The following is a 13,901-nucleotide window of genomic DNA, read 5'->3' as shown; positions in this document are numbered from 1 at the left end:
ATTAACAGGGCTGGAACAGTTTGCGGATAAAAGGTGTAAAGATAGGGTGGTTCACCGGGCGTTGTTTGATGAAGAGCTCGAGTGGATAATTGATAATAACCCCATCGACAGGTGCCGATATTTATGGAGCACACTTTGCGAGCTGCACGCACTTCCTTCCTGTACTTTTCACACCTACAGTCTCCTATAATGTTATCAATGCACGGTTATACAATCTCCGATCACAATGATGCGTTCCAAATCGAATTCCACGTTTAAAAAACAATTTTCACATTTTATCGTAACATGTCATTTAATAGAATTTTATGCTTCCGCGGTTACGATAATTGGAACTGTGTGAAATATAACCATTATATTTTTCTATTGTTATTCCATTTGAACATATATTAATTGTAAATGTATTTTTGTAGTATCAACCCAATGGAATTGGTAATACATCCACAAAAGTTATTATAAAGTAATTTACAAGCAAAAAATGTCTGTTATACACTGACCACAATTTCTATAAACTCACCATGTTTTTTTTTATTAATTCTTATAATTATTCCACACCATTGAAGAATTTCTGTTTTTTTTTTTTTTTAAAACATGATAACTTTATAGAAATTTCAGCAAATTTACGGTGGCAGCGCAATGTTTTGGTGCGATAATGGCGGTCTCATTCTTCATTGTTCACGGGAGAAACACCTCAATGAACGTGCCCGTTAGAATCGGGCGAGCTCGTAGGATTCCAAAGAAGGCTGCCCCTATAAATAGAGTTCCAGGCGACGGGGAATCGTACCGACGCGATAAACAGGAATTTCGAAAATTCCTCGACGAGTCGACCGGAATTCCAGAGCCCCTCTAAAGAGTTGAGCGAGGGGGTGGATGGTCACGGTCGCGATTTCAAAACGTTTGTCTTGAATAATTCGTCCATTGAATTGGAGACCGCGGAAGTTTCGAATATCTCAAGAGTTCGCGATTCCAGAGGATCGATCCGAACTGATCGACGTCGCTGAATCATTCAGAGATCCGCTGAATCGCTTTGGTTCACTGAAAATCTGTCTTCGTTCGCCTTTCTACAAATTTTCAGGGAAAAGACGTGTGTGAGATCGTGAGTGAAAAAACAAACTGACTCGTTATTTATACTCAACATTGTACATTCCACAATACATTTTATTATTTGTTTAAGGAAAGATTGTTACGATAAATTGTGTTGTTAGAATTTTTCGTATAAGGAATCTTAATACAAGTAGAACAAAAGGACATATAGTAGGGGACAAAAAAGTTACCATTTTTTCTATTTTTTTTATAAAATCTTACGATAATTGTGTTATTATCATTTTTCGTTGAAGAAATATTAATACAGTAAAACTGAAAGACATACAGTGGGGGTAAAAAAGTTACCACTTTTCTGGTTTTTTCTATTCTTATTATTTCTTAACAACAGGTTGAAACCTTAATATACCGGGCTTTATACAGTTTTTAATTCTCTATCAGAGAATATTATTTAAATACAGATTAAGAATATTGACGGTTTATTTGAAATATTTGTGGATCCCGCATCTTGTTGGCTGTTAAATTACACAAATTTTTTTAACACAAAGTATACATTGTATATAAGTAGTACGTATTTGCAATAGGAGAAGGCATCTGTTTGTGGAGGTGGGGGGTAGAACGCTCGAATACGGGAGGTCCTACTGTATAATAAAATTGTGGAGTGTATCGTTGAATATGAATAACGGTTAGTCAATTTGTCTGCACCAATTCGCCGAGAAAACATTCGAGATAAATGGGTCTGGAAGCTCGTTCAGGACCGTAAGAAATCGCACCACCACAAGAAAAGTGTCAGGAGTCGAAAACATGTCATTCTTCAGAAGAGCGAAAAGAAACTGATTAATTATGTAGCGTTTCATACATTAGACAAAGTGACGCTGAGGTCATCTCACTTGAAGTATTGGACTTCTTCAACTTGTGATATTTTTCTTGATAGTGGATCTACGTGATCTACGAAATGAGATTCTTTACTTGTGCCACTCTTTGACGATATCTTTCTCTCTTTATGGCGTTGAACCCTAATTTAACGAGTCTGCTATACAGTAAATCCTCGATGAGTGTTCGAAGGCTCCTCGGTACTGAATATTAAATATTTCATAAACTAATGGGCATATGTGACTGAAACAAATATCATTGGTTTCAGAATTCCAAGCTCTATTACTGTGTTAAAACTCATTAAAAAGTTAACCTTACACCTGGGAACCTCTTCATGTCAGAGTCGAGGAGCCTTCGAATACTCATCAAGGATTTACTGTATAGCAGCTATCATTGATTCTTGTCCACCGTTGGTATTCTAAGAAGTTAGCTATTTCTTATCCACTAAGTGTATAAACAATCACTAATGGGTTATTGTAAAGGTGAAGTCAGAAAGTAGATATTTATACTAATATAGATATTCGTGGACGATGTCATAGAAACTGGAATCAGACAGAAGCCTCTGTCTTTTCCATTAAGACTTATATCTGGTCCGAAATTAAATAAAAACTTTAGACTATACCCAATATTGCAGAATCAAGTGTGCGTTATAAATATATAAAATCCGTAATCCACTCATAATAGAAAAATCCACTCATAAATTTAGATGTCCCACAATTGTACGCGGCCAACGTCGAGCCACGAATGAAATGGTCGAACCGGTCAGATCTTATGAATTCTTTCGATGCAGTGGAACGGAGGTTAAATTTGTAGGTGGTAAATAAATAATTCGCGAGTGGTGGCTAAAGGGTCGTTTTCTGTTGTGTTGCAGAGGGTAGGCGATATCGGGCATGATAGGGATGAACTTGCGGCCGTGGGTGAGACGGAGATGACCACTAGATCCGTGCCTCGTCCTGAAGACGAAGACGAGGAGGACGAGGAAGAAGAGGAAGAAGAAGAGGAGGAGGAGGAGGAGGAAGACAACAAGAAGGCTCGTCTGAGTCTACGATATCACTGCCACTGATATCCACTCTCTCGTCGCATCGATGCCGACCCCTGCGTCCATTGATAGAGGTAAATTTTTCAAAGATTTTCTAGCTAAAAAATGTTCTTCTTCCTTCTTCGATCGTGAATGAAAACGAATCTGACGAGGATTTTTCAGTAACGACCACGAATGCAATTACAGAGTCACAAGTCGTTCATAGACCAAAGTGACTGACTCCAGTTTTTCAATTCAAATTTTACCGCCGAAACACTTGATCGGTGCTTAACTTTGTGTATTTGGAATACATATTCTTGAGGATTGTTGTCGAGTTAATTGCTTTCGCAAATGAATGACTCGTATTATGATACAATTAAATTTTAGTATTGTTAGGTGAGTAAATAAGAAATGTTTAATGAAAGGTGAAGTCGAATATTCATTACGAGCCGATTTGTGGAGTTAGTTAACATGCTCCCGGCCACCATTTTGTTTGGGAACCATATGGGTTATAGACCATAACAGACTTTCGATATTGCATTAAGTAAAATGTGTTCACTTTTTGAATTGAGCATTGAAAAGTATAAAACGAGGTTAATGAATAAATAACTAATATAAAATATAAAAGAGTAAGTGAATATTTCAGATTTTTTAAAATTATAATAGTGGCATATATGTGACGTTGATGGCGGATGTGTTAATACCATCATTTTTGACGAAGTGAAAGTTGTATAAGACAATCTTAGTCCCTTTTTTTAAAAAAGTATAGACGTAACACTAAATAAGTGTTACATTCAATTTTGAAACATTTTTAACCGCCTTCATAATCACCGCTACAAATGGAAAAGGGAATATCGATAAAAAGATAACGGTGGAATAGAAACGACGAGTTGGTTAACAGATTAAAACGGATACTACTTGAAATGTAGCGATTCGATGCATCCGCGAATGTGTAGGCGCGCAGTAAACCCCCGGAGCATTCTTCGACGCGATAAAATCGGCCAAGTGAATCTTGACCCGATCGAATTGTTTACGCCCGGGACCTTGATGCTCGCCAGACCACCGAAGAAATTTCGGAAACGAGCTGTCGGAATACGCTACTGCTCTCGTTTACGATGCTTGTTTTCCCGTGACCGATACCATTTTTCTGCGTCGCCCCCCTCCGAGGATTATTATCCGTGGGAAGATTCCGTCCATTTTCATGCACCTTTTACTTCAGAGAAAAAAACTGGAAACCATTTTTCTAAAAAAGAAAATCAAATAAAATATTTTTGGTAATTTCTTCGCACGAATTAAATAATGAATAAATGTATGAAGTATTTTAATCTTTCGATCCGAGAATTATTATCCGTGGGAAGATTCCATCGATTTTCTTGCCCCTTTTACTTCAGAGGAAAAACTGGAGTCCATTTTTCTAGAAAAGAAAATCAAGCTAAATATTTTAGGCAATTTCTTTGCTTGAACTAATTAATAACTGTTTGAATTATTTTTATCTTATTGGAAATTAGCAGACAGCATTCGTTATGATTTATTCCATAAATTATGGATAGGAAATGTGCAAAATGTTAGTTGACAGAATTCTAGTTTCTGTTACCTGGCGTTGTAATATATTAATAATAACAGTCTTTGTTGCACAGAAAGCACAAAATAAGAATGTAAGAATATAAGAATATTAAACGTAACAGTGAAATAAAAGAATAGAAAAGAAAAGAACGTTATTATGCAGCTGGCGAGGTACAGCGAATTATTGTCGCTTTTTGAGCCTTTTATGTATGTACCTTGTGTTGTAATGTGTGTTACTTTCTTCTTTAATTCACGATATAATTGCTGCTGTTTTGTACCACTGTGCTCCACCTTTCTGGTAATTTAACCAATTCTTTTTATAATAGAATTTCCACGAGGCCTGATAATTATGTAGGATTTATTTAAGGCACATTACACTTTATCAAAATCCTTGTTTCATCACACGCTGCAGGTTAGCGGATGATGTAAACGCATAAATACCCGCGATCTATTAATTGCAATGAAAGCTACTTCTACTGAATATACATGGTGGCTGCACGAATTGTCTCAGATTCAGAAAATCGTGTTGATAGAAAAATATTATTCAGAAATTATACAATCGACTCAACAAAGTACGGTGTAACAAATAGTGCAAATTGTTTCTTTGCAAAATTAAATTGTTATCTAATGTACCTTACAGACGGTTAGAATCTACTTACGGGGGATGATTAAATCATTAGAGTTTCTGGAGAAATAAAATCATAGTATCAAAGTTTTTACAGTATACACAAATTTTAATTAACAAGTTGTCATTAAAAATATTACACTTAGCTTATGGTAATTATGAAGAAATACAGTTAAAATAAGTTATGCAGATGGCTCGAGGAATTTGTATATGTTTGCGTTGTGAATCACGAACGTTTGTAATAGGAAGTGTGCAGAGAACAATGAAACAAGACACGTTTATTATTACTAAATGCATTCGCAACGGTGTAGTCAAATAATTGCGGATTCGAGACGATTCGTTTCGGTGAAATACCGACTTGTTCACGGTGAACTGCAGGCGTGACCAACTCGGCCGCGGCCGCGTAACGACCGAAAACACGATTAAAATAATAGTTCGAAGAATCGAAACCGTTCGGCTAATCGAACTTCTACGGTACATTGAGATGTATCCGAGCCGAAGGCCACGGTCTAAATTCGTCCCGTTGGATTTCGGCCTCTTATTCCCTCTCATGGATTCTACACGTGCGACCTTCGAGCATTGACATTAATCAGAAATCTTTTTCATTTTCGAATGATTGATATCTCCTTCACAATGGAAACATATTTTATATAGGATGTTTAAAAAAAGGATGTAAGACTTTGGGCTCTTATACTGTCCCTTTTAGCTTAATTGTCTTGACAGTCTAATAGTCTAATCATTTGAAAACTAGTTAGGACAAATGAATTAGGCTGTTTCTAGAGTCCTAAAAAGCACGCATGGCATTCTAGCTTTAACTAAAAAATTAAAAACATATGGGGCTACAAATATTTCGAAAAATCTTGAAAAACGGACATTTAAGGACATTTTAAATAACGAGGGAAGTATAGTTCTCATCGACAGGAGAAGAAAATACTTTATCGATATGTAGGTCCTAACATTGATCCTTTCGATACAAAAAGAACGAAGTATTAATTATTCGAAATGTTTGATATGTCTCCCTTGCATTTGAATATAAGAATAACATCCATCGATCATTAATCGATACACATTTTCAAGTGTTCCTGCCATTAGCGCACGTGCAAATCAATTCCGGTGTTTACGTTTAATGCGTTGCGTTAAGAATTAATTTTAGAAATCATCGAAACTTTCGAATCTACAGAGTTCATGTAGAATATCTACAGGGTGTTCCGTATTTGGGGCTACGATCGGAAAGGCGGTGATTGCACGTAGAAAAATGCCTCGAAAACGTAGAATTAAATGTTGTCATGACACGCTTCGATTTTAAATATCGAATATTTCGACTTATCTTTTTCGTCGTCATTAATTATGGGACGCACTGTATATTTTGAATCGCCAAGTACGAAACGACGCGAAGAAAGATGAAAAGGAACGAATGAAACCGAGTTTACCTTGCACCGAGTGCGTAATCAAACATTTTAATGAAAAAAGAAAAAGGAAAATACTTTTCATCTTCTTTAACGGGGAGAAATTCAAAGCGACTGCCATCTTTTCTATACCATGAAAACAGCGAAATTAAGCCTGCCGCCTTGAGTGGCTTAAGGGCTGCTTTCAAGACTGTGGAGATCACGCTGAAGGCTAAAAGCATCCAAAGAAAAGTCGAATATCCGGTGAATTTTTCAGAGTCCACGGGGCTTGTATTTGAGACGAACAAATTTTAGATTCAACGAGAGAAACAACGGGTAAACGCCTCGCCACTTTGCTCGCGGCACGCGATTTAGGGGATGCATCCCTTCGTGGCTGAAACTGGCGAAATATCTTTCTCGTCCACACACTGACTCTGACTGACGCGAGGGCGCACAATGTGATAAGTAGACTGCGGATTTTATGCGTTTATAGCGTGGATACGGCTCTGTGAAATAGAATAAAAGACAAAACTTTCGTTGGATGCAACGAGTTCTCCCATTTTATTCTAAAGTCGATATGTCGACCACAGAAGTTCATTCAAATTCTAGTTTCGAGATTCTGTAATATTTAAAAATTAAAGTGGGACAGAATTTTTAACACTAGAATTACCAAACCAGGTCAAAACAATTGAGTGAACTCTTATAAAAAGTATTAAATTACCATAACAGGGCATTTTTTGAGATTTTTAAACAGACTATTACCAACGTCGTAAGAAAATGATTTCGAATTAAAATCGACAGTTTAGTGATATGAAAATTCGGGAACATAAATTTTTGAACTACCAGATTTCCGTATTGATCCTGTCTTTCAGTTTTTTCTCATCAGATGAAAATTTGAATTTCAGTTTAGTCGTAGAATTATTTTATACAAATGTCTTTTATACAAAAATCTCCCAGCAACTCATTTTACTGGGTGAATTTCAGAATCGTGACTTGTACACGTAAATATTTAATTGCGTCAAGAGAAGTATGGTGGGGGTGGGTGGCTAAGCGAAAGTTGATGAGAGGAACGATTCGCGGGAACGTTTAAAACGATGGTAATTAAAATTAACCGAACAATTGACGAATCGAATCCTAGTTTGAGCGGTTGAATACTAGTGATTGCAGCTGATTATCTTAATGACCCTGAGGGACACAATGATGCTCGGGGGATCTGGCGGATGGACACCTTTTTTAATGGGTCAAGTGTCAACTACTAATTACACACTGGGTTTCATTCAGCCGGGAGACCCGCTTTTGCGCCGGGACAGTTAATGCATAACAGTGGGGAACCATTTTGGTTCACTGAATAACCGTCGAAAAATGTTCGCGCGATATTTCTGTTCTAGCTGTTACGTTCAATATTTATCGAATGTTATATCCGAATATTCACAACAGGGAAGTGTATTATTACATACTTTTATTCTTGAATCAAAGATTTTTCAAGATTTATCTTTTTTTCTGTAGAATTCAGTAGGTGAAACGAAGGTCACTTGGAAATAAAAATTCTTAAATAGAACTATAATTTTTGTACATTTTTTTAATGTTGTTAAATTTTTTAAATAGATCTTTATATTCTATGAATTTCTTAGATGGAACTATATATTTTATAAATTTTTGAGTAGAATAATATCTTCCGTACATTTTTACAACAGAACCATATCTTTCAATTATTTCTGTAAATGAAATTATGTAGAACTAAGCGGTACTATATTTCCTATAGAGTCTATACTCAATCCAAATGAAATGTTTCATTTCTGTTGGTAGGAACACAGGGCGTTTTATGCAGGGTGAATATTTATTGCAACCAGAAATTACAAATTACATTCAACAAAATCACAAGAATTCCTCTTGCTTTCGTTTCTTTCTGCCACGAATCAATTGTGACTTTGACTCATAATCGATTGTGACTTTTCAGTCGATCGTTGGTTTTTCGACTATCGTACCTGCAATTTCCTTCCTATAATGTCTACAGGGTGTTAATAAAAATATTGGACACTTTCGCGTGGGTGGATTCTGCACGCCATATTACGTCGAAATTGCGTTTGTGGCTTCGTTTCCGAGTCACTGATTGTTGAAAACGCGGACGAAATTCGCGTGAATCACGTCTGACGCGACGGACTATTCTACTTCAGATGCTTCAAGCATTTTATGAGCCGATTTCATTCGTTTAATTTTATAATATTTCATTTCCTAAATGTATTTATTTAATCATTTCATTTCTTAAATATCTAACAGACTAGTTCGATACTCAATACTCACAGTTATCGTTCCAGGTACAGCATAGACTTCAGTAGAGATGGCGTGCAAAATCACTAACGATGATTTATCACAATGATCGCCAAATCACGATTCACAAGTAGCAGGTCACGCCGTCTCTAGACTTCACTGTTTCATTCACATCCACGGAGATCTGTGTGCCAACTGTAAGGTGTTCAAAGTCACAACATAAGGGGGGCCGTGAGTAAGGTGATCGTACTCGCGTTAAATCGCCCGGTTCGGCGTGTGTCGGTGTAACGTTGAGGCGGCGTTAAAGGCAGATGGTTAATTTCGATAAGGCGTCGAGCTTATTATCGAGCGGGCGTAGGAACGGAAGCAGAGGTCCCTTACTCCTCCCCCCCTCCTCTCGCGATGTAAGCACGTATCGTAGCTTTTGTGGCTGGCAGAATGGATTCCATAATGAGATGCCGTGTAAACTGGGACATCTAATTATACTCGAGTGCACACTACTCTAGGAACGGTTCGGTCGTCCCTGGACCCACGACCACCAACGGTGGTGGTGGCTGGCTGCTACCTCCTGTCGAAACGATAACGAATATTCAAGGATCAACCGACAACCGACAGAAGGATGAGGGGGGATGGAGCTGACTCTCGACAATGCCCGGCGACCGTAATTCACTGTCCCTCCCTGTTGCCAATGAGTCCGCGCGATATTGCGGGATTTCGATTCGACGGATAATAGTATTGGTAAACGGGAGCTGTAACGGGCCTCGGGTTCAGGCTCGCGTCCGATTTGGCTCCCCGTGGCAGAGGACGGAATGGGTGGGAGGGAAGATGATCATTAAAGGGGATGTCGGTCTGTTTGGAAACGGAATTTCGGGGATTCGGTGGGTCCTGAATAGGTTAGCGAGGTGTTTGGTATATTTATGACAGGATGTTTGTATATTGTATCGTAGACGAGATTTAATTTGGGATAGGTGTTTGGGGGATTGGTGGGTCGTGAATGGGTAATGATGATTTGTGTTGTTTGTAATAGGTCGTTTGTAATAGGAATTTGGGGATTGGTAGTGAATAGGGGCTGGAGTAACTACTTGTGATAGAATATTGTATATCTTGCATTAGATGCATTACAAGGTTCCTATAGACTCTTATTAACCATAGCTTGGAACTAAATGTTCGATTCGAATAGGAATTTGGGGGTTGGTAGGTCCTGAATAGGTGGGCGAGGTGTTTGGTGTATTTATGGCAGGATGTTTGTATTGTATCATACAGGAGATTTAATTTGGAATAGGTGTTTGGGGGATTGGTGGGTCGTGAATGGGTAATGATGATTTGTGTTGTTTGCACTGTTCAATGGTCGTTTGTAATAGGAAGTTAGGGATTGGTAGTCAATAGGGTGTTGAAATAATTACTTGTGACAGAATATCGTATTAGACGGATTACAAGGTTCATTTAGGAGCTTGTAATGAAATGTTCGAGTGGAATAAGAAGGAAACGTTCTGCTTAAATAGGTCCACTCGAATATCTTCAAAACTATTGACGATATTAAAAAATGTTTCAGACAGAAGTGAAGTGGTATCAGGGGACATACTTTCTGATGTGACTAACTTTTTTCTGTGTGGACGCTTAGAGGTCATATGAAGGTCAACTTTATTTTTTTAAGTGGAATCTTATATTTTTTATTGCACTACCTGAGGCAACTCGTTATTCCCTATATAAAGTACTAAGTCACTTATGGCAAATTACTTTTATCTGAAACATCTTTCAATATCGCTAACAGTTTCGGAGATATAACGATTTAAAGGTCTGAGCGTTAAAGAGATATCAGACTATAACAGTAATATAATTCCACGAGCAAAGGTCTTGCCGCATCGAATTTTTGCTAATATACGAACAATGATTATTTATAGAAAGAAAAGTGGTATCAGTAATATACGATCCACTCCATTCCTATATAATCCTTAAATTCTCGATCGTGTAATCTCCTTTCCGCTTCAATTTCAAGACAAAATTCTCATTCCCGAGGGATCAATAAATACATAATACACCTGTGTGAAGGCTCCAACGTCCTCGTATCAATTCGAAAAGTTCTGTCTCCGTGGATAAAACCACGCGCACATGGTGGTGGTTCTTAATGCAGGAAGTTAAGAATTGTATTATTTAATTCCACGTGGGGTGCGCGAGTCCGAAAGTTCCGTTGCTATCGTATCGCGGGGAATCGTATTGCTACCGGCAGCTCGGAAGAGAATGGGGATTGTATTACTCGACTGTTAGCCCCGAGAATTTCATAACCGTGTTTGTATTTCAAATAAGGGTGTACCACCGCCGGCAGAAAATTAGAGTCCCACGGAAGAGTTTCCAGAGCCCTCTTATTACGAAATCCGACTCTCTCCCGTTGCCGCGGGAAACGGGAAACTTAATGGAAACGGAATTAACAGGTTTTAACCGGGCTGGCCGTCTTCCACGTATGGTCGACAGACAAGAAATTCATATTTTTTTCCTTTGATAATTGATAATTTATGACGGCTTCGCTCGGGTGGGTTTTGGCATATTCGAACGTCTTTTCGCCACCTGGAGATGGAATTTCGAAAAAATCCTGAAATTATTTTTCAGTTTCGTTGCCCCTTTCTTAATTTTACGTTGATTTGAGATACTTCACAATTGACAACAACGATTGAATTTAAAAATTGTTATCATAAGTGTTATGTAAGCATAATTTCGTAATTTTTTGGTCGAATTTTTTGTTCGAGCTAATTGATCTGTAATATACAGTAACGAGTTATTTTATATAGTATTTCTTATAGACGCACCCTGTATTTCCAACAAAATAAACCTCGAGGAAGTATTGTTCCCCAAGTTCTCATCAGAAATGTTTGGTATCGAGCCTGTTCCGAGTCAATGCCTAGGAAACCAAGTGACCACTGACCCGGCCGCCATTGTTTTTCGATTCTCGGCAGATTGAAACCGTTCCCGAAATATCAGTTATCGAGCGTTCGAGATGCAAAAGGAGGGAGGGGGGAAGATGAGCCGCGACCGAGAACGATCGTGAAAGGGATGCAATCAGCGGACGAACAATCAGTTCTAAGTACGAGCTTTTTGAAGCTCTAGCCCCCCACTCCCTCTCCAGCGTAACGACTTCATTTTCTTCCGTCTCCCGTTCTCTCTTTACCGTTCGTCGTTTTATATTAATTCACGATCACATTTCACGAGAGAGACTTTTCCGACTTCAAACGGAAGCGAAGTTTTATCGTCCAATTTTGGATCGTCCTGTATGTACGCGCAAGGGAACAGAGATTTTGTTCGCTTCATTGAATTTTTTTTGCCTTTATTTATGAAACGCCCAGTATAAGATTTATAGTGGATTACAGTCCCATTGTTTTCCATTTCTGGAAGTGTTAGGTGTGATCGTTGGAGAATGTTAAATTGTGGAATTATTTTAATCACTGAAGCTGTGGCTCATAGTTTTGAAACGCCCTGTATAAATTTATGAAGTATTATAATCGAATTGTTTTGTTGTTTCATGCAATGTTACGTATAATTGTGGAAAAATTTCAGATGATGGAATTACTTTAATCACCGAATCGTGAATCATAGTTCTGAAAGGCCCTGTATAATTATAATCGTATTGATCTCAGTTTCATAAAATGTGGTATGCAGTAGGTTGAAATTCTCAAATTAATGGAAATATGATCATTCCCTGATCCTTAATCACGGTCTTGAAACGACCTGTACAATTATATAACTCAATCTTTAAAATATAATACAATCTTTGTAAATTTATGAGGTAAATGTTTTCGTTCACCATTTCTTAAAAACTTACGTGGAACCGTCGGAAATTGTCAAGCTCTGAAGTCTGAGAACAGGCGACGGGAAAAGAAAGCATTCCGCCTCTAATGGATTAGAAACCATCAGGCCATTGGCGGGAGCTGGCTTTTCCGTGCAACTTCTCTGAAAATAACATTGTTCTTATCAGACGTTGAAATATCGAACGGATAAGGTCACGTATTAATCATTATGGATCGAGGGACGCAACACTGAAGGGATCCATTAAAGTGATTACACTTGCACGGTGTGTACCGTAATATTTAACGAGAGTGTGTTGTCAACTTCATGAATGATGCTCATTTTAACTGAATATTTATACAAGGTGATATAGGTAACTGGTGGTATAACCGGAACAGGGGCGATTCTACATAAAAAAATAAGTTGAAAATGTGGAATAAAACTTTTTTGTATGAGCCTTTGTGTTTGAGAAAATTGATTTTAATTCTTTGAAGCATGGTGGTATGAAAAATGACCCACTTTTTGTAGTGCTTGAACTTGCATGGTGGGACGTTATTCGTTCCATCTTTAAATCATGAAATTACTAAGAATAAACAATAATTAAAATAAACCTACTTTGTCGCATCTTATAGAAAAAAAAATTCTGTTGCAACTAGGCAGTTTTGTTGTTGTAAAATCCTGTGTTTCAAAGAGTTAAAAATTACACAATCTGAAACGCGGGTATTCGTGGTACTACTTAAGTAGAAATGGAATGCAATGAACAGACGCACTAGCGAAGTCTTATTCGATTACATGCGTAGCCAACAAATGTTCGAAGTCGATTTTCTCGAAAATCGAATCTCAAATGAGAAAAAGTTTATTCTAGATTATCGTCTTATTTTTTTATGTAGAATTACCCCTTTCTACTCGTACCACCAGTTCGATCTGGTACGATATGATATTATGATGTTACGATTTTCTGGATGCCCAGTATATTACGGCGTGTAATTTCTGAATGGTTTTTTTTATAAAACAAAACTAGGCGTTAGTATAGTACGCAACAGATATCAATTTATCAAATCTATCGATTTGTTTCTTTCATTTGATTGGCACAACAGGGCCGCTCACGGTAGCGATCCTCTATACAGGGGTGGACAACATGTACCTAACTTGTACATTTTTTTTATAGAGTGAATAAAAATAAAAGAATAACAATGAAAGTGATAAAAAATTAACTGGTTCAATTTTTTTGTGAGCACTACTCGGGACTTAGTGTGTGGTTTAATGATGTTTCATCATATGAATGGTGCTGCTTTTTGGGGGGCCAATTTTATGACTATAATTAATTTAAACTGACTATAGAGGACTATAACAAAAT

At 37.6% G+C, this 13,901-nt stretch overlaps 1 protein-coding gene across 1 annotated transcript in view; it reads left to right on the top strand.

Moving 5' to 3' along the window:
• The window catches only part of LOC107194795, a 36,467-nt gene that overhangs the window by 10,850 nt on the left and 11,716 nt on the right, over positions 1–13,901 (top strand). Inside the window, exon 3 of the mRNA XM_015584495.1 lies at positions 2,783–3,024. Within this exon, the coding sequence (XP_015439981.1) occupies positions 2,997–3,024 (28 nt within the window). The 5' untranslated portion in view covers positions 2,783–2,996. The remainder of the gene's footprint in view (positions 1–2,782; positions 3,025–13,901) is intronic.

Source organism: Dufourea novaeangliae, unplaced genomic scaffold (genome assembly GCF_001272555.1).
Source record: "Dufourea novaeangliae isolate 0120121106 unplaced genomic scaffold, ASM127255v1 scaffold8, whole genome shotgun sequence".
NCBI lineage: Eukaryota > Metazoa > Arthropoda > Insecta > Hymenoptera > Halictidae > Dufourea > Dufourea novaeangliae.
This window is presented reverse-complemented; position numbering and strand designations above follow the sequence as displayed.